This window comes from Alligator mississippiensis, chromosome 7 (assembly GCF_030867095.1).
Source record: "Alligator mississippiensis isolate rAllMis1 chromosome 7, rAllMis1, whole genome shotgun sequence".
NCBI classification, from domain to species: domain Eukaryota; kingdom Metazoa; phylum Chordata; order Crocodylia; family Alligatoridae; genus Alligator; species Alligator mississippiensis.
The window spans coordinates 41,318,284-41,340,005 of record NC_081830.1 but is presented as its reverse complement, the minus strand read 5'-3'; the positions used below and the strand labels follow the sequence as shown (position 1 = coordinate 41,340,005).

General features: G+C 44.8%; 1 protein-coding gene across 1 annotated transcript in view; it reads left to right on the top strand.

Moving 5' to 3' along the window:
• ARHGEF4 (Rho guanine nucleotide exchange factor 4) overlaps positions 1–18,975 on the top strand; it is a 386,988-nt gene extending 368,013 nt beyond the window's left edge. The window contains exons 9-16 of the mRNA XM_014599122.3: positions 884–1,078; positions 2,179–2,358; positions 3,070–3,302; positions 5,218–5,347; positions 7,283–7,414; positions 9,700–9,943; positions 10,664–10,741; positions 12,507–18,975. Coding sequence (XP_014454608.3) covers positions 884–1,078; positions 2,179–2,358; positions 3,070–3,302; positions 5,218–5,347; positions 7,283–7,414; positions 9,700–9,943; positions 10,664–10,741; positions 12,507–12,664 — 1,350 coding nt within the window. The 3' untranslated portion in view covers positions 12,665–18,975. The remainder of the gene's footprint in view (positions 1–883; positions 1,079–2,178; positions 2,359–3,069; positions 3,303–5,217; positions 5,348–7,282; positions 7,415–9,699; positions 9,944–10,663; positions 10,742–12,506) is intronic.
• Positions 18,976–21,722: the final 2,747 nt, after the last annotated feature.

Genomic DNA, 21,722 nt, shown 5'->3' with positions numbered 1-21,722 from the left:
TAATGGTCATTCTGAGAAAGGCACTGCCACAAATTGAATATCTTGTGAATGTGATTACTATGAGCTTTCTCTTCATACTGTATTTCTTGCCCACTAGCATCTATACTCAGTTTGCAGTGCATTCAGTTTACATTGTTACATTACCAATAGTTACATTATAAATAGCAGGTATCCTATAACTAACTGCTAAACCAAGTTTATCAATGAATAAATTCTCTCTTGATATACATCTCCAAACCAAACTCAGCTGGTAAATCATTTACTGAGGTGCTTTACCTTGTGTTACACATATTTCTTCTGAAAGGTCTCTGCTTTGGACATATGATCCTTCTGTCCAAGGGGGTGTCCTACCTAAGCCCATCCATGTAACATCTCAGCTACAGGAGCAGTTTTCTGGGTGACATGAAGGGATCGCCCTTATGTCCTTCAGTGTTGACAACTCTTCCAATGATTATGAAGGAAATTACTAGAAATGTTAGGTAACTCTAGATTTCTCATAACTCTTCTTCCCTTCCCCCTCTGTTTATATAATATGTATGCACATGCATGCATTTGTGCATGTGTGCGTGCCTGTATTTAGGTTCCCTTTCCTACCCAAGCCAGTCTTTGCCAGTCTCTGCTCTAAACTGCAGCAGTTGGGGGCAGTTCAGGGCTGGTCCACTAGGGCCCAAGGTGCCAGAGACATCACAGAATTAATTCTGAAGGGCACTGGTTGACCAGTGCGTGAGCCTTGCTCAGGCACCAGGAGAGTAGCCTCTGCTATCTCCCATCATGTCCTTCTTGATGGTAGAAGCACCTTAAAAAGGGATCCAGACAAGATGATACAACGAAGTCTGGTATATGAGGGACTGTTATCCAGTGTGAACCCTTGTGTTTGACACAGCTCCGAGTAAACCAAGATGAACCCATGGAAGACTATCCTCTAAAAGTAGAGGACGGCAAAGAGGAAGACGTCAGCAGCACTGCCCGCCGCTATGGTGTTGGGCAGACAAGCAAGGATCAGATGAGGACCAATGTGATTAATGAGATCATAAGCACAGAGAAAGACTACATCAAACACCTGAAGGACATCTGTGAGGTAACTAGGCTGAGAAAGGAGAGAACAAAGGGCAGATAAGTTGGGTCCAATCCAAACTCATGAAGGGAGCTAAGGATTTAGAATAGTTTTGTAAGCTATTCTAAATATTACGCTTCCTCTCTAGAAGATAAAGTCCTTTGGTTAATAGAATGGTGTTTCTTTCATATGCCTGTCTGGTATCATTTTTTGCCTACCTGTCTTTAATCATTGTGCATGCTCAGGAAATGGAGAATTTTTTATTACAGGAAATATCAAGGCACTTTTATTTGAATAAATAGGTGAGTTCTAATTAAATGTAATTAACTGTGAAAGAGACCAAAATTTGAGGACTAGGGTATTCTTTATTAATAAATTATCTGAGATGATGCGGTTGAAAACAGCAGCCTTTGGACAAACCAAACACCCCTAGAACTAAACTCAGAGGCATGTCTTGCCAATTAGAGCTTTTATTTCTGAACATGCTGAAGTCTATTATCACCTTTCAGAAAAGACATGCCGTCTAGCTAGAAGGCCTTTGCATGGGCATAGCAGTTTCATCCTCAAACACTTCACAAACTACATAAAATACCAATGAAGTGCAGCCTTCTGCTGGATTGAGAGAGGAAGCCCAGTGGGTCTAACAAGGGGGAAGAGAGGATGGTATTATACAGAGACAACGGATCAAAATCCCTCCTCTCACTCTAGAGTGCCCCAATGTCCTCAGTACTGTCGGTGGCACCCCTTACTCAAGTGACTCCAGATACAATATTCAGGATTGGATACTCAGTGAGTGCAAACTGTCATTGCTTCATCACGGGAGCTGTGCAAAATTAGCCCAGGTGAGACCTGGCTCTCTGTGTTTAAATTGAACACCTGGTATTCTACGGAAAGCTAGATGTTTATAGTAGAAGAGTCTAATGGGCCAGTTGAACCCTCTAGTGTGGCTTAGGGGTAGACATCCAAGACAAGCTCTGACTGTGGTGTGCTTTCCATTCTTACGGGGGGTGACACTTCAGGAACTAATAATAAAGGACAGTAGCATTCATACTGGCATTTCCATTGACGTCAATGAGCCCTAGAGCAAGCACCCCACATGCTTTTCTAATTTGACCTCCTTTCAGGGGTACATTAAGCAGTGCCGCAAAAGAGCTGACATGTTTACAGAGGAACAACTGAAGACAATCTTTGGTAACATCGAGGACATTTACAGATGTCAGAAAAAGTTTGTAAAAGCCCTGGAGAAGAAATTCAACAAAGAGTACCCACACTTGAGCGAGCTTGGCTCCTGCTTCCTGGAACATGTAAGTTGAAGTATCTAAGAGGAAAGCAATCAGTGTAGGTACTGGGGACAGACTGGCCAGGAGGGGGAGAATGATTGTATTTCACTAATGGAATTGAAGCTTTGGGTTCATTTGTTTGTTTTTTAATTAAATATCCAGCCTTGTGATTGCAAATAAGTTTCCCTGTGCACCTCAGTAAGGAGCAGACATATGGATTTAACAGATTTTAACTGGTTCTTTGATCACTTCGTCAGGTGTCTGGGTAGGGGATAGAGTGACCCACAGAACATGAAAGCATCTTTGTCACCCTCTGAAAAGCAGCATGTACAGTTTTTAATGGACCCCAACCAGGCAGGCAAACATAGGTCTCCTCTCCCTCCATGGGGAAGAGGAAGCAGAATGGCAGGTGAGGGCACAGCTCATTGTTGAAACCATGGAGCCATTAAGGGAAAATGCATGTCTGCACATCTGGAAGTACTGGCTACCACATCGCACCTCTGTTGAGGAGCAGAGTATCGGCCGGGGGGGGGTTGCCTCTCAGGACTGTTTGGGCAAGCCTCTTTAGGAGCAGCATGGCTACTGCAGAAAGTGATCTGCAGAAGAGGCCTGCACTGAGGTAAAAGATGACTGAAATCTGCACTTTGTAGGATTTTTCCATATGCAGCATTTTCAGCCATAGGCTCCACATGAGCAGCATTAACACTAAGGGCTGCTGTTTCCTTTCTGTCTTAGCAAACAGAGTTTCAGATATACTCTGAGTACTGCAACAATCATCCCAATGCCTGCCTGGAGCTGTCCCGCCTCGCTAAAGTGAACAAATACGTCTATTTCTTTGAGGCCTGCCGCCTTCTTCAGAAGATGATTGACATCTCTCTGGATGGGTTTCTTCTTACACCAGTGCAGAAAATCTGCAAGTACCCACTGCAGCTGGCCGAACTGCTCAAATACACCAACGCCCAGCACAGGTAGGTCATCACAGCCAAGGTAGCTCAGAGAGACACAAGTAACAGGATACTCTGCACTATTTTCTCTGAATTAAGGGTATTCCCAAACAGCTGCACTGTGGAGTCACTATTCTTATATGTGTAAGCTCTGATGTGAAATTTTTTTCCTTACTAGATTTGTCCTTTTCCATTAGATGGATGTCAGCTTCCCCTGTCTGTCTGACTGATCTGAAATCATGCCCCATCCCCCCCAACTCTCTTTCTTCCATCCTCATTTAATGCATTGTCTTTGCTTCCTTATCCGGCTCTTAAGAGTAGTATCAGCACATCTGATTGGGCATAAGAATGCATCTGCCTTTGCTTTTTGGCTACGTTGGAGCATAATGCAGATCACTGTAGTTCCTACCCTACATAAAAGGTGGGTTTTCTGGCAAGCTTGAAAATAGCCTTGAAACTAGAAGTGTTGCATCTGAAATTACCATGCCCAAGAGATGGAGGCTTCAGCCAGAAAGAGCCCAGGTGTCTGCAAAGCTACTCCTACAAGGAGACACAAACTCTACGAGACCTTTGCTTGGTCCAGGCCTTTGCTTGGTCCTAAGGTCTTGGCCCAGGCAAGTGCATCTGCAAGCGCATGGCCTAGTCCCGTGTCACTGCTACCAGCCCCAGTAAATTGAGGGGCATTGCAGAATTTTCCTGCACAACACCAAGATGATGCACAGCTGCCTAGCCCTCCCTGCACAGCCAACCCACAGCCTTTATACCCATTCCTGGGACACAAGCACACATCTGTTCCATGGCTTTGATGACAGTTTTATGGAGATGGGTGTCTGATACCTGTTGCCCTGTCTGGCTCTTTGGGGCTTGATCCTCAGACAATGTGAAACAGTTTTCCCATTATTTTCAATAGGGCTGTGTTGATGATTGAGCATTGGGCCCTTAAACAGTGGAGAACTTCTAGTAGACCAGGGTCACACTGAGGACTGGCAGACTTCGGGCTGGTATTCCTAAAGAGATCCCATTTACAGTTTTAATTGATTCTGTTTAAATCCCCAGAGCAGCCATCAATTGACTGCCTTATTAAAGAATCTCAGGGTTCCTTAAAGAAACATATTCCTGTATAAAGCAACTAAAATAACTGGTTGCACAGATAACCATGAAAATCTGGATCTGAGTCAAGTGAATGCATATACATTAATCCATGCCTGGTGCTGCATGCCAGGGCAAAATTGGCTATTGGGATTTCTTGGTAGCAAAAAAACAAACAAACAAACAAACAAAAACCTGAAAAAAGTGTCACAAACCACACCAAAGTGGCATGCACTGGGACAAATGCAAAGACAAGGTGCCTCAAGATGGGGAAGCAGGGAGCCCTGGGCTGCCTGCTGCCCCGTCTGCGTGCCTCAGCACCAGGGCTCCACTGTAGAGGGGAACACATGGGAACACATGGTGTGTACATGGACAGGTCACAGTCTGACCTACATCCAGCTAGATGATGAAAGGGAACCAGTCATTTCTGAACCCTCCTGGCCCTTTCCTGATATTGGTTAATTCTTTGACATTTGCTAGCAAGAGAATTTGCCTTTAACAATGCTTTTGTGATGGGCAAAATGGTGCATGCAAATCTCAAAAGGAAACAGACTGTAACAGCAACAAATACTTGCATCAGGTTTTAAAATGCTCGGTATTCCGAGTAGGGCCTGGGGGTTCCAAGAACTCATCTCCTTTGAATCTCTGCTCATGTCCACAGAGCTGCACAGCTGATGGTTTCAGTATGCTTCCAAAATAGGGGAAAAAAAAATGACACATTAACCCCAACTTCCTGGCTTTGAGCCCTATGCCTTATTCACTATCCTGTTGTCTCTTGGAACAGAGCCAGCATTTTTTGGCATCTGCTCTATTCACTCTGCCTGTCCTCATGGGCTTTCTTTCCCACTAGGGATTTTAAAGATGTTGAAGCTGCCTTAAATGCTATGAAGAACGTTGCTCGGCTCATCAACGAAAGAAAGAGGCGGCTGGAGAACATAGACAAAATTGCCCAGTGGCAGAGTTCCATAGAGGACTGGGAGGTAAAGGGCACCTTGAAGGGACTGACACTATGTAGAGTGGTTCTTTCCTTTACACTACAAACTGTCACCACCACATATGGTGCCGTTCGTTTCCCATGCAGTCACCTTGGGGCAAATGCTTTTTGCCCACATAGATGCTTAAGCAGAACTTGGTGGGGATTTACGTGATAAAGAGGGATCCAAATGGGCTGTGCTAAATGGCTACAAAAATTGTGTGTCTAGATTCACTGGATGCCTCCTGGTTGGGCTGAAAAGATCCTTGGGCACCTGTGCTGGGATTTGGGTTACTGAACATGCTCCAAAGGGGTCTGATCAGGGGCCAGAGCCTCATTCACCTCTGAGATGCTACACCTTGGGCATTGCAGTATCTAGACGCTAGACCCCTCCTGATGGAAGGGACAACCTAAATCAGCAGGGTTAGTGTCCCTCCCCACACACACACGTTTTCTATACAGCCAGTGGGAAGGTATAGATGCCTCCCAGTCTGGACCACCTTTGGGCACTTAGGTCTCCCCAGTCACTGTCTATATTCAAGGCAGCTCAATTTACCAATCGGATCATCCTACTGGGGCAAGGCACTTAGGTGCTGCAGGATCTAAAACTTAAGTAGAGACACCTCCACAGTCAGCTAGAGTGTGACTGGCAGACCTAAACTGGCCAGACATCCCTCTACTGCAGGGGTGGGCAAAATGGTGGATCCCACCAGCAGTGGACTGCATTTCCTATCAGCCCCTGCCCACAGGGCTGCTGCTGGTTTCCATGGAGAGCCTCCAGCAGCAGCCATGCTGTGATAGTGCAGGGCTGGGCTTTCCATGGAGCCTGGCCCCAGAAGCAGTGGCAAGGTGGGGAGCTGCTCTAGGGCTGGGCTGGGCTGGGCTCTTGCATGGTCCAGAGCCAGGGTAGAGCTGTGATCTGCAGCCTGCATGCTCCAGGCAGGGGCATGCAGGCAGTGGATCGCAGCTCTGCCCTGGCTCCAGACCATGCTGTCGCCGCTGCACGATCCCAGCCCAGCACCAGAGCAGCTCCCCATCCTGCCATCCCTGCTGGGGCCCGACTCTGTGGAAACCCCAGCCCCCTGCTATCACAGCACAGCTGCTGCTGGGGTCTCCATGGAAACTGGCCCCAGCCACATGGGCAGGTGCTGCTGGGAAATGGAGTTCACTGCCAGCTGGATCCGGCCCATGGGTTGGACTTTGCCTACTGCTGTGTTACTGCCTCTGGTATGTTGTCCTAGATTTTGTCTTCCTGACTTCCTTGTTCCTTGCAGTTTGAAATTGGCGCACGCTGCTGAAAGGGCAGGAACCCCATGTCTTATCTGAACAGTTTGTAATGATTCTCAAGGAAGGCAGATTTGCTATCCACAGCTTTTAGACTGTAGCTTTGTGGGACTCATTTTCCAAGAGATAAGGATGGAAGCTGAATGTCCCCTGTGTGCTCAGATAGACTAATCAAACACACATTTTTAATGAACAAAACAGATTGTTTTTTCTAGAGTTGAGCAAGTTATTATTCAGTAAATTGTCCTGATAATATTGGGCCAGATGTTCAGCTGATATTAACTGAGGTGGCTGCTTTGTGGGCAGAGAACCAGGATCATATTAACTGCTGGGAGCAGATCCTGATGCTGAATCTAGTACAGAATCTTCTCTTTTTCCACCCCTGCCCAGCCAAATGTACCTTCCTTGTGCACAAGAAAAACCAAAATCCCTCCCTCTGTTATAGAGGGATGACTCTCCGGTGCTGTGGAGTAGTAAGAGTCCCTCACCTTTTCTACTCCAGGCCTTTTCACAGAGAAGGGATGTATCTGGTTACCCATAGTCCACAGCAGCTTAAGCCCTTACCACTTAAACAGCTAAACCCAGCACTGATGTCGAGCCACCTCGTGTTTCTTCTTTTCTGGTTTTGGGGTGAACTGACATCCTCTCTGTGCTGCAGGGGGAAGATGTCCTGGTCAGAAGCTCAGAACTCATCTATTCTGGAGAATTAACCAAGATTTCCCAGCCTCAAGCCAAGAGCCAACAGCGAATGTTCTTCCTCTTTGATCACCAGCTTGTCTGCTGTAAAAAAGTGAGCTGAGCAGCAAGCACCTGCTGACCAGCTCAGCAAGGGGCAAATCATGTGTCTCAGTTTAATTTTGCTTCCTACCATTCCCTGCCGATGGCATTTCTTTAGCATCACAATTCAGGCTGCTAGGATGGGTGGGTGTGTGCATGTGTCTAAGACATGGGAGAGGCCTGGATGCAGACACTGCAATTTTCTCCTGAGATCTTGGTGTACCTGTGCACTTGATGGTGGGCAGTAGGTTGAATACTGTGTTCAGGATAAATCTGCAGCGCCCAAGGAAGCCGTGTACTGTTTCATGAAAAATTAATGAGTGGGGTTTACCTGTATAAAAACCAAATGCACCAGCATCACCACCCTCTTTTTTTATCCCACATACAGATATCATCAGCAGGATTTTGTGAGCAGTTTAATAAAACGATATTCAGGGGACAAATGAGGCTTTGACTGGGTATATAACCTTCATGGCACTGAATTAGGCTTCACTATTTTCATATACAAAACAGAAATAACTCCTGTGTTATCGCAAGCCCATTAGGGTAACCTATTCAAATAGTGGGAAAGCTCACAATGCCTCAAGTGATCATCTGTTTGGCTTCCTTTTAGGGGGCTAGAGCCCAAACCCAGTAAAGTCAATGTGGGCATGTCTGCATGAGACACTTAATAAGCAGTAGACTAATTCTACTGCACATTAGCCTATCACAGCAAAAGCCACACTAATATGCAGTAGAATTAGTCTACTGCACATTAAACATCATGAAAAGACCATGCACCTTTGCTACTGTGCAGTAGGGTCAGCCAGTGGCAATGCGTAGGGAGTGCACGGGGGTGTACGTGCACCCCCTGAGCATGCTGGTGCACCCCCTGATGGCCACGCTCACCGCTTAAGCAACGGGCAGGGGGGGCAGGCAGGAGCACTAGTGCCCCTCCTGCGAGTGCCAGCCAGGGAGCAGGGCTGCCAGGTGATGCAGCCGCACTCCCAGGTGGTGCATGAGTGCGGAGCAGGGCTGCCAGCAGAAGTGGCTGCAGCCACTTACGGAAGTCCTGAGGCCACTTTTTGGTGAGTGAGATCGGCTGCAGGGGGCCTCCCTCCCCCCCACCCCCAGTCAGCGCGATAAGTCACAGACTGATCGCTGGGGGGTGGGGAATGTGCCCCCCCCCCACTCAGGAGGCACCAGTTGCCTGTAGTGCCAGCTACTGTGCATTTAATTAGTACCTCATATTAGACATACTAAACTTAATGTGCAGTAGCTATGGCACATGAATGCACAATGTAGATATGCAAATCTTGTACAGCTTTTAAACCAGGCAGTAAATGAAGCTGGAACAAAAAAGCAAGCTTTGGTTTCTAGCTTTTGACACTTTCCATTGGCCATGCAGCATTTAAAGATCAGATCTGCAGTTTTTTGACATGCCTGGGGAGAGCGGCATTAATGATATGGGTCAGGCACCAGTTTCTCTCACACATTCTTTCATGGTTTTAAGGACTGGTCTCTGGGCCTGATATTCAAAGTTTTTGAATGCCCTCAGGTTAGGTCAAAAGTCCAGTCCCCCTGAACATGAAGGTCAAAGGCTGTAGGCAGGGTTTTACCTGGCCATTTGTGTTCATTAAAAAATGCAATGATCACAGATTCACCTGTGTGATGGTCACATCACACAATTGTGGCCCAGTAAGTGGAAATTCAGGAGTACTTATTCATGTCTGAAGCACTGCTTATGCTAACATTTTAGTCACTCAGAAACAATGAGGGCATCATATCTGACACTAGCACTGACTTTACATTTTATTAGTATCATTAGTTGAAAGATCCCATCATGAATTTTGGGGGCTTCACAGTAGCTCAGTGCCCATTAGGCTCAGCTAGAGCTGTGACCGTCTCTTTTTACTCTGAATTTGAAGAGAGGGATGAATTTCTAGTCCAGTTTTCATGCATAATTGGAAAAGGCTTATGTTCACAGAGGCTTTGGTGTAGCTGGCAGTTTTAGTAGGATATCATCATGCCACTTTAAGGTTTCTCAGGCTAGTCCTGCTTAGATACACATGCAACTAACAAAAGAAACTGAATTGTTGCCCATCCATTTCCTGTAAGACTGTAACCAGCATAAGAAACAGAATGGAAAAAACCTCATGCAGTTTTGAGCAACAGTTCAAATTGAGATGTTTGGTTTTTCTTTATAAGGTAGTCATGGTCTTTAGCAAAGTAACACCAGAAAGTGAAGGGGGGGGGCGGGGGCGGAACACCCTCAACTGCAACAGAAACTTGAGCATGCTGTCATGTGATCTCTCACAGGACCTCCTGCGCCGTGACATCTTATATTACAAGAGTCGGATCAACATGGACGACATGGAAATAGTAGATGTGGAGGATGGGAAGGACAAGGACTTCAACATCAGTGTTAAAAATGCATTCAAGCTGCACTATAAGACCACAGAGGAAGTCCACTTATTCTGTGCAAAAAAGCCAGAACAGAAGCAGCGCTGGCTCAAAGCATTTGAGAACGAAAGGAAACAGGTTCAGCTCGACCAGGAAACTGGTACGGGAAGACCAGCTGGTGCCTAACATAGCCCCATGCCATTTTAAACTGAAATATATGCCAATGCAATAAATGAGCCCCTCAATCCCATCCCTGGGCTGTTGCTTCATATATTATGCATGATGGTGTTTTCCTTTTCCTCTCATTGGGTACCAAGAAAAACATAGCAGAGAGAGCAAATTCTGAAATGAGATCTCAGGGAGCTGTAGAAATCTTTGCTAGGCCTTCTTGAACAATTAAGTAGTCAGTACATTATGCATATTATATATCCTTCTGCAAAGTACAGCGGTAGAGACAGACGTGTCGCTCTCTCAGCATGCACAGCTCAGGTTCTAGCCAGGTTCTTGTATGACCCTCTCTTTTCTGTGAGCCAAACCCATCTAAACTTAGCCTTATGTGACTGGGGCTGGATTGTGTCAACCCTGTTTATGTGGCTCCTATGGAGGGCCAATGCACTGACACCACCACAGCCTGCTGGCAGTTTGTGAACTGTATTCATCCAGGATGCAGGGAGTGGGGTGCAGCAGACACAACTAGCCTAGTCATCTTCCTTGTGTACCCGGTGCACTGGAAGAAGCCCCTGCCCTCCACTAAGCTATGCCGCTGAAGCACAATCAGAGCCAGTGATACTTGTGCGTCCCGAGATTTTGCCCTTTTAATATATGCTTATCCAAGAAAAATCATATGAGCCTGAAGTGATGCAAGTGCCTTATTTTAAAGGTTTTTCGATCACAGAAGTGCAGAAGAAGCAGGCAATGTTGAATGCCAGCAAACACCACCACAGTGGGAAGCCCAAGGGTGAGTTTGGATCTGTTTGGTTTCCCCCCTACCCCAAGTATTTCAGTGCTTCTGAAAAGGCAGCACACAGGGTTTGAGCTGGTCAGGCCTACTGCTTGCCACCATTCAGGAGACTGGTTCTGGTTATTTCTTATGCCATAGCTTGGAAGCCCATCTTCTCTCAGTAGGAAGGTTTATAATACTTAATGGCAGTGTCACATTAGTCATTTGATAAGCAGAGAGGCAAATGAATAGGTAATTGCTTTTTCAACAACAGTTTCTCATTTCCATAAATCCAGACTGACAGGAAATTACAATAAAATTGGATTGAAATAGAGTAAAATATGCAGCTCCATCAGTTTATCAGCAAGTAAACTGTTTGTAAAATCAAAAATTTTACTGGCACCCAGATATAAATTAATTCAGATTTGCTGCTGAACACCTACATGGCCGACTACCAGACAGTCTGAATTACATCACAACTGTTGAGGCATTTCAGCTTTTCTGTAATAGCATTTTTGTTCATAAAAACTTTACAAGCAGTTATTCCTTTAGACTGTGGTAAAAGATAACACTTGTATTCTTTCCTCCTGAATTACTAAGATGTAGCCTCAAGCTCCTTTACTAGTAAAAGTCCTTAACTAAACACAATGTCAAAGAGATCCAAGCCTTAAAGCCATCCATTGTAGTTTAAGTAACTGTGAAATTTTATTCTTCCCCAATCTTGATCCAATTCCCTACTGTTACTATTTAGAGGCAAATAATTAAGGATTAATTAAAGATATGTTTTACCAATGAACTTGCAAAGCAAGGTCTAGGGATCATACAGGAAGAAATACCAACAGCAGCAGTTACTCACTTTCACAACCTACCACATCGAGTGCTATTGCTTTAAGTTGAATCAGGAAACACAATTTTGCAGATTGTCTTTGACAAGCTAATATTTTTGCTGGAGCAGGTTCCACATCACTGAAGAATGAGAGAGTAAATGACAACATGTAAAATGATCCTGCTGACACACATGCAACTGTCCCTGAACTATGGCAGTGAGCTGCAGCACCATAGTTTAGTGCTGCCTTCAATTGCATGTAATTTTTTTCTGCATAAGCCCATTTTGCTATTGTGATTAGTGTCAATCAAATTACACTAACAGAAGCTCTTGTGTAGGCCACATGGTGGGCTCAGAGATGTGGGAGACTGGCAGCTCTAGATAGGTTAAAGAGATTGCAGTCCTTAATGAAGCTGAGGAAAGCGTGGAAACCAGCCTTCCTTGACTATGAGACGTAGCTTGCATCTACTCATTACTTTATGTTCCAGAAACCCACAAGAGTGCTCAAGGTGGTTAAATACAGTTAGCAGCTACTGCCCAGGGGACTGTTCAGTGGCTTCTGACTGGAGACTACCATTCCTTTGAAACAGGGTCCTCCAGGCAATTTGAAATTATGTGGTCACTTGCATAGAAGGAAGAGAGAAGTAGTGGAGGAATGATAAGTAGCTTTTAGGGGGAAGTAGAAAGTGTTCTTAGGCTAAGAGATTGGGCTGATTAACTGTTTACCATATCAGCTTCTTTGTGTGCACACGTGCCCCCAAGGCAGTGCTGTGCAGAGAAACCCGTCATGGCTTTGGAGTTCTGTCTACATTTAAGGGTGGCTGCTGGCTGTTTTAAAGGGTATACTAATATCCAACCAGAACAAATCTAGTTAACACTAGTGGTGACTGAGTAGGAGCTGGGATTGGGACTGCACCAGCCTAATGTTTGCCCTTGCCTGTTTCCTTGTCTGCACAGCTGTCACCAGACCCTACTATGACTTTCTGATGCGCCAGAAGCACCCCACCCTGCCGGCCAACCTGCCCCAGCAGCAAGTCTTCATGTTGGCAGAGCCCAAGCGCAAGCCTTCAAACTTCTGGCAGAACATCAGCAGGCTGACACCCTTCCGGAAATGAAGGGCAGCCCCGCGTCTGTGCCTGAATCCCCTCCAAGAAAGCACTTTATCCATCAGCTCTGGGATACTTGAGCCCAGACTCCTCCAATCCTTTGTCTGCAGAGGACGGTGCACGCTCCTTCCTTCCCTATTTATTTTGCAGACTGACTAAACTCAATGGCTCCAAAATGGGACACTGTGCTCGTACCAGTTTAAGTGAGCCGACCTTGCATAGCACCCAGCAGCTCTGTAACTCCCAAGCAAGACAACACAACAGCATGGAGCCCAAAGTGTGTTTCATCCTCAGATTTCCCTTACTGTCCGTTTGCATCTTGAACCATTCCTTCCAGCTGGGAACATAATTGCTGTATGACGACTGCCAGAAAGACTAACTTTCAGTCAGTGCGGCTCTCCGTGCAGAGATGTCAGCTGGGTCAGTAGGACATCTACCTGCTTGGTGTCTACTGAGCATGCCCAAAACACTAGTTCCATTATTGCTGATGTTATGCACTTTTGGGGGAAATTAAACCTTTTCTTCCACTGCCACCATCCCCAGTGTTTCTCATCAAGGAAGTGATATCCCTACATGTTTAACAAATTGATTAGCCTTTATTGGCACTTAGAAAAGGCAGCAGTGAGTATCACTGTGACCTTTTTACTTCCCCCTTAGTTCAGCACACTGATGAAGTACCATAGTATCTTAAATGGTGCCAACCAACTTACAGCATGAGTAAAAGTACAAGAATCTCACAATCTAGCTGGTTTTCTTGAGTTATGTATGTTAGGAAAAATTGTGCCTAAATTAATACTCCTTAGACTCTTTCCATCATCACTCTGCCATATTTCCTGGCCAATGAAAATGTTCATTGTTTGTAATGTGTTTTATTTATGGTAAAAACAAAACTGTGTATTTTGTAAGTTTGTAATTGGTCTTGTCAGATGTTAACTTGATGCCTGTTTTGTCTGTCTTTTTTAACAAAAACAAGGTGGCCAACACTTGCAAACCTAGCTCCCTAAAGTTAGAATTCATGGCTGGGCACTGGGTTCATGGCTTTTCACATGTTGTGGGGGGACAGGTGGGGGGAAGAGAAACAAGTCAGTTCTAGAAGACCCTGACCATGGGATTTGGAGTCTACCTTTAGGCATCCAGGTTTGATAACTGTGGCCAAAAAGAATTCATTTAATCCTTGGTTAGTAAAAGAAAAGATATGCCTTACAATAGTGAAAGAGTTAGAAGCCATACTGACTGAATTCCATAGTTTAGGAGAAAGTCCTGTGAGGTGGGAAAGAAGATATCCATTCACTCCAACAGGATGCTATTGTGAGTGAGCACTAACTCTCTGCAAAGCTCAGAGGTCCAATGTATGCTGATGCTGTAGCTGACCAAAGTCTGGTCATCCAGGGATATCTGAATTCAGTAGCATGTATAAAGTCATTCTTGCACTATATCTTTCCCCACACAAGGGGCTACATTTAATTTCATAAAGAAACTTGTAAAAGTAACCTGCAGCCTGTGTGTGTGTCTTACATGTCTGTATCCATTTGTGTGGTCCTTGTTTTCCCTCTTCACAATCATAGCAGGCTTGTTCTTGCTGCATAAGCAGCCATGTGGGAAGCTGGCATCTCTTGGATAGCACATCTGCTGAGACTAATGGGAACAGAAATAGACTGATTACTTGGCAATGCTGTGCCCAAGCATGGTAGTGTAAAGTAACATCCATCTCTCAAATTCCTGCCACGGGCCTGGATGGGTTTCAGTGTCGAGTGTAACAGCCTGTAACTAGTCTCTGCTAAACTTAAGCCAAAATCAAGAACATCACTGGCTGAGCATATTATACCAAGCACATCATTCAAGGCTGTTTTCCTTAACTAGAATTACCTTTTATTTATATAACTTGCAATGAACACTTGAGCTCTTCAACTCTGATTTGCCTCTTACTGCTGCAATGAATGAGACCAGAAAGCAGTGTCAAGATGTAAAAACTGCCTAAGATTATCTCTATATATGAACGGAGTATAACATATGTAATAGACATGCAGCACCTACTCACTGCATCTTGCAGCCTGTCACGAGGAGTGATGCTTGTCTGTGGAACGAGATGCCTAAACTGTGGTTAAAATTTTCATTGGTGTACAAAAGCAAACAGTCTAGGCCCTCTTCTCACATTTCAGTTAACAACATTGTAGCCATACCCTTCTCTTGGTTGCAATGCTTGCTTTTTTGTGGGTCATTTTGTGCCCACCCCATTTCCTGGTACTAGTACTCTTCCCCAGAACAGATAGCAATAGCTATGGACTAACACAGTCCTAACTAGGAGGTATCTTAAACTGCTTCAGCCATATTAGAAAATGGGTGCCTGGTTAGTAACAGGCTCCCCTCAGGGCAAGGGCTTCCTCCATCTTAACATTTTAAATCATTTGCCTTTCCTCCCCGTCCAGTAACAAGCCATTTCATTTGGGCAATTAAGTTTATCTGCTACTTTTCATAATGCGAACCACACGGCTGCTGCAACATGTTTAATCTCTTACATAGAGTCATCTTTTTAGGACCAGCTCTGCTTCACAGAGGTTCATGTGACTAGAGCACTGAATTGCACCACTTGTGGGGGGGTAGAGAGACCTGATGGGTATTGCAGAGACACTGCACGACAGTAGGTGCTGTTCCTTTGTCCCATGTATCCTGGGTGTCTGCACCCCTTCTTCCTTACCACAAACATGTCTGTTTTGATTGGCCAGGAAGCAAATAGGTTGATATGTAAATGATCATTTTTTCTGAGTCTAGGAGTACTTGGTGAGAGGAGCTTTTTTACCCTGTACTGACACAGTTTTAATTTGTACAGACAATGAGTTTAGGGAAAGGCTGGATTCACTCTCACTGGCATAAGTCAGCAGTAATTTCACTGAGCTAATGGGGGTTAAACTGATAGAGAAACCAGTCTAACAAAGTTCAAGAATCTTGAAAAACAAAACTTAAGGGACACACTGACATTGCCCTCATCATAGTAGTCCAAAGAACAGAAAAAGCACATAGATGAAATATTACCATTTCTTCCAGAACTTGTTTTACACATAATTAGCACTTGCACATTTGTTGAAAACCTTCTGCAGACATCTTTTTTTTTCCTGATAGAGGCCAAAGTAGGACAATCCTGTCAAGTGCTGTTCTTAACTGTGTATTCTACAATTGTTCAGTTTGGTTGTCTACAGGTAAATGTTCATATTGCCTCTTCAGCTGTACCTCTAGCATTGTAAGAGACACTGCAGATTAGTGGCTGATCTCAGTACCATGCAAGCCACATTCAAGACGACAGGAACTGTGCCATCAAATGGAGCCATGATTTAGATCCTGTACACACACGAGAGTTACAGGACTGACACTGGCATGACTGAGATAAGAATTCAGCTTGCTTCAAGATTTCTTTCATGTACAAGCATGTATATAGAGCCATTCATATATGAGCACATGTGTAAACTGGTTCTATCCAAGTGGAATTTTAACTGTTTCATCTTAGGTTATATCCAATAATAATTCCTTTTTATTCTAGTCATGAGACTATTACTTTATAGATGAATCATTGTGTTCTCAGATACACATATTCAAACTAGACTGGTTTTCTACAATTAAAGCATAGGAATTTTCTTCCACATTATTCAATTCAAGTATAGGTGAATATAAAGGGAACAGTAATTCAACATTCTCAGAGGGAGTTCTGTGTCCCCTTCCCTTATCCTGGACTCTGGTTTTGGGGTCGGAGTTACTGAATTTGCACCACCAATGTTAAAGAAAAGCAAAAAAAAAGGACAGTGATCAATGTGTGAGTATTTATATACATAGTAGGTAATCATCCTGACTATAATACAGTCTCTCAACAAATGAGACCTTTTTCCTAGTGTATCAAGTTCAATAAAAGAATTTTTTTTTTTTAAATTACAGAAGCATGCTGAAACCCCAAAGCAACCCTGCTTAGCCCCAAATGTACTATGATAGCCTGCAGGGCTACTGGCTTCTTACCTGCTAAGGCCTCAATGGTCTCAGCTTCCCCAAAATTAAAAAAAGAAAAAAAAAAACCAAACCAGATTTAGGCTGGGCCCAGCCACCTAGGCTCAGAGACACTGCCAGGGCTCCAAGTGAAGCATAGTTCAGAATCTGAGACTTGGCATGGCATGCTGAAACCCCAGAGGGGTTGCCAAGCCCTGAGACTTTGCCCCAGGGACCTCTAGCACTGCTCCGGTGAACTCTGAAGCCCAACGAGCTTAGCACATGTTGTGGGGTAAAACAAATCTCCCAAATCCACAAGGTTGCATCTGGGCAGCTCAGACACACACCACGGCTTTAACTCGCAACCTTCTGGTTCCTAGCTCATTACAGGAGCCCCTTGGCCCTGTGGCCTTAATCCTGTGATCCAGCAGGAGGACCCACCTCTGAAGATCTCAAGAACTTCAGTGGCCTAATGCTCTTCACATCCCATGCTACGCTACACACAAAAATATTTCATGTGCCTTGCGTGACGGCCCTGGGCCCAGCAAAAAGAGGCCACACTCAGCCACAAAGTCCCCTTTTCTACCTACAACCATCATCCTCACAGCCCCAAACCTACTACACAAAATCTGCAGGGCTGCTGACTTCTTACCTGCTAGGGCCTCAATGGTCTTGGCTGCCCCAAAATTAAAAAACAAACACAACAACAAAAACCCCAGACTTGGGCTGGGCCCAGTCACCCCTGCTCAGACACTGCCAGGGCTCTGAATGAAGCACAGGCCAGAATCTGGGGCTTGGTGTAGTATTCCACGCCAACCCCCGAGGCTTTGCTCCCTGAAGCCCTAGCACTGCTCAGGTGAGCTCTGAAGCACATCTAAACCCATCATGTGTTGGGGGGCAATATTTTTTTTTTTTCCTACTATACTGCTGTAACTGCTTGTATTTTCTCTTTTTCATAGCAAGCTGAGCCATGCAGCTGGTAATAAGAATTATTGCTTTATGTTAACTCAGGGGCAGGCAATTATTTCAGGCGGAGGGCCACTTACTGAGTTTTGGCAAGCCATCGAGGGCTGCACAACAGGCAGCCAGGGGCAGATAACTATTCATTTTCTACATTTTTTTAGGGGCCCTACGGGCCAGATAGAACAGCCTGGCGGGCAGCATCTGGCCCATGGGCCGCATTTTGCCCACCCCTGCATTAAGTACTTGGACTAAGCAAGTGGGAGTGGAATGATTTTTTTGAAGGATGGTACTCTGTTCACATTCCTGCTTTAAAACATCTCGGGACTGTCGGATATGGCCTGTTTCACCATTTGTTCACTTGAAGTTAATGTGACCTGACATTATACTATTTTGTCCTGTTGGGCTAGCTAGCAGCCACAATTTGTGTTTAAATTATACTGTGTGCGCTACAAGCCCAATACAAGGGAGGTAAAGCCCAACAACTTTACAATTTAAGCAGGGCTGCAGAATCAGGTGCTTACGTAAGGAATGTATTACAGAATGACTGTCTGAGGTTGCTGACAGACTAATTTGAAAATACATCAAGGGCTTCGGTGTACTTTGGGTCCATTTGGAAATGCAATGCTTGATTTGCCTTGTTTGGAGCAGGAGGAAGAATCAACCTCCCTAAGCAGCTGAGTCAAAAAAATCCATGCCTTTCTTTTCAGCCACAGCATCTTGCAATCCCATTAATTCACTATTTCACTCCAAGCTGAACCAAAACACATCCCTTGGGGAGAACCAGAAAGCATGACTCGGCATTTCCAAGCACTTTCTCCAGAAGCATCGTGTATAAATTCCATTTTTAAAGGTGCTTGGTGCCTACAGCATGGTCACGCACATTTCTAAGCAAAAATTAAATTTCACTTGTGTTTTTCTGTATTAAGAGCTGCACAGCTTCAGGCTGATGAGGAGCATAAGAATTCTCCTTTCTTGCCTTGGCTTTTCTACCCACACAAGGATTCATAGCTTGCAACCCCCTCCCTGCTGCAGGATTAACAGCTCACATTACATTTAATCCTTTTCACATCTCCTATCCACTTCCCTCAACACAAACTGTGATAGAAAACCCTTGTGGCTTTAGCAATGACAATTTTCTGTTTAAAAAAAGTTGGCTGCTTTTGTCCCATTTACTTGGATCCACTAACTTTTCTTGTTCTTTTTCTCCACCTGCATACAGTAAGCTTTTTATTTGCAGCACTCTCCTAATAATGCAGCTTTCTGCACTGTTTTGTAGCCTGCGTGGTTGGTACATCTGTTGCACTTAATTCAGATTTGTACATACCTATACATGTGAATGCCTGTTTCCAGATGCACTCATAAGATGGGAAATAAACAAGCTGTCCACTTTTCCTCCTGCGTCCCCCTTTTTTGTATTTTCCAGTGGGAAGTGTCTGGCCACAGCTGATCCACTTTATTCAACAACACATGTTGCCCACTGTCCTGCCTCCAAGTGGATGATACACTCCCCTTGTCATGTGGAGGCATAGATCAAGTGTGGTGGCACAGGGATGCAGGGCAGCATGAAACGTGGGGAATCCCCAGTACCCCATGCTGGGATCTGCTCCAAGTCCGAGGCTGACCTGTGCTTCATTGTGTTGACAGGTCACCAGGGAATCCTTGGGTCCCATGCCTCCATGCTGGGACCTATAAGGGCTTTCCACACATCAGGAGACCACCCCCAGAGATCCCAGGGCAAGTCTCCATGAGCAGGGAACCCCGATTTTCCCCGCTGACAGAGGCACCTCAAGATTCCCCAGGACGTCCCTGCTTGCAGGTGATCCCAGGGCTTGAGGGGCCTGATCATGCATGGGAATTCCTGGGGGGCACAGAATTAGGCCCCTCAAGCCCCCAGACCACTTGCCTAGGCAGTTGGAGAGTGCAGGCAGCTCTGGGATGCCAACACTGCTCCCACCAGAGCACGCAGACACCTGCAGCAATAAAACAACACTATTTTACATTACCAACTATGTGGTGTAACAAAGGGTAGGGGCATCAATTTTCTCACAGCTGGTGTTGCCATACAAATTTTATGGAAGCAGATGTGATGTCAGGCAGCATCCATTGCTACCCTCAGGGTTGTTCAGAGGAAAGAAAAGTGGTTTACTTGGTCTCAGTATTCAGAGCATGAGACCAGACTGTAACCCTGTATTCAACATCAGTAGCAAATCAATGGCCTGCTACAAACACTCTTAGTGGTGAACTATCAATTGAGGGGAATTAATCAATTGAGAACTATTTGACTTTAATTGCAAAAGCGGGCTGGCAAATCATGTCTGTGGATGGCTGGAGAGACACTTAAAGAATTAATATTGTAGTACTTCGCACAACAGCGGGGAGTACTGCCAGCCAGAGCCAAGCACTTACCTGTGTTGGAAGACGCAAGTATCCTTCTGTGATCCCTGCTCCATTCTGCACCCTCAGCATGACTTAGCACCACTATGGACTAGATCCTCCTTCCAGGCTGTATTTCCAGGATTTTACTGAAAGATTGCAACAAATTATTTGGAGAAAGCAAGAACAACTTCAGGAGAGAGCAAAAATGAAGAGAAAGGCAAGATGGGCAAATGGAACAATCTCTAAGATGTGGTTACACAGAGTAGGGGGCCCTGGCCTCATCCTAAGAAAGGCATCGCATCCACAGAGCTGGAGAGAAGCACTAAAAGGCTGTTAAAATGGAAAAAACAATCCCCCCCCCCCCCCCCCCAAAGCAGCTATTCCCCAAGGACCCGGAGCTCACGTCCCTCATAGTCCTTTTACAATTCCAGTGGAGAAGCCATTTAAAGCAGTTTAGAGTTGCATCAGGACAGATCAGGATATGGTGAATCCCACACCCAGATATTGCATGGCATGGACAAGATTGAGCCAGACTCCACGTTAACAAAGTGTGTCCAAGAACAGGAAGAAACTTATGAACATTTCACTGAGAAATCTGAGCAAACCCTACAGAACATCTTTAAAAAGCAGAGAGATGCAAGGAAGTTCAGACCAAAAAAAAATCCACCTCAGAAAACTTCACAAAGACAGCTCTTGGGACAGGTAAGGGAGTGGGATAAGAAGTCACATGAGGAAGGTGGTGCATACACAACCAAAGAGAAAGCAACTCAACTGTGCAGGGAGGAAACTGCACATTATACAGATTTTCAAAATAGGTGGAAATGATCTTCCTTGGGAAGATCAGAGAAAAAAGAGAAACTTCTCAATGAAGTGAATGGCCACATTAGAAGTTGCTATAAAGCTGCAGAAACCAGGGAGATGTGCTGGGAACATTTTCAAATCAAGGGTTATGTGTCACTACATACGGAAGTATCATTTGCATCACTGCTGGGTGAAGTCACTAACACCATCCTAAACCAGACTTGCTGTGTGACATTAATCTGCTTGCACCTCCATCTGTGGAGTCTGTGCACCCTCCATACCCAGCTAAACAAATGGCTTTAAGTGTTGGGTAACACCGCTTTCTCCATTTGTCCACCAGTTCATCTTTCTGGGCTAGCATAGCAACCCAACTAGTAATTAATAGGAAACTAGCAGGAGTTAATCAAAGCAGCATTGTTAGGGCTTCTGCTTTTCAGTTTAAACATCAATAATACCATCCACATACAAAAGAAACAAAAATCAGCATAAAACAGTCAATTTAGGATGACATCACCTCTTTCCTGATGTAGTTTATTTAGGTGATATCCCTCCAGTCCGGCTTATATGTAATATTAATTCAGGTTGGGTACTTAAACCTTACCCAACTGAGTGACAGCTAATTCCTGCATTTCACTGGATACTCCAAAGATAGTGATGCCAGTATAAATGCATACAGGATTTTCAATTAACATCATGTAACAAATCATAGATGTAATTAAAGGCCTCATAGTGCAAAAGCCCCAAATGAATGTGATCATAATAATCAGGATTTCTTCCAGGTGAGCAAGTTTCTCCCAGTGTGCAAGTACTGTACATATGTCAAGAAAACGACCTGCAGTCTAAAACCCATCTAAGCCTGGGAGCCCTGCCATTGAAGCCAGCTACCCAATTATTAATTGATTAAACTAAGACAAGGTTTAAATACAGACTGTGTTGGAGGCAGCATATGAATTTACAAGGG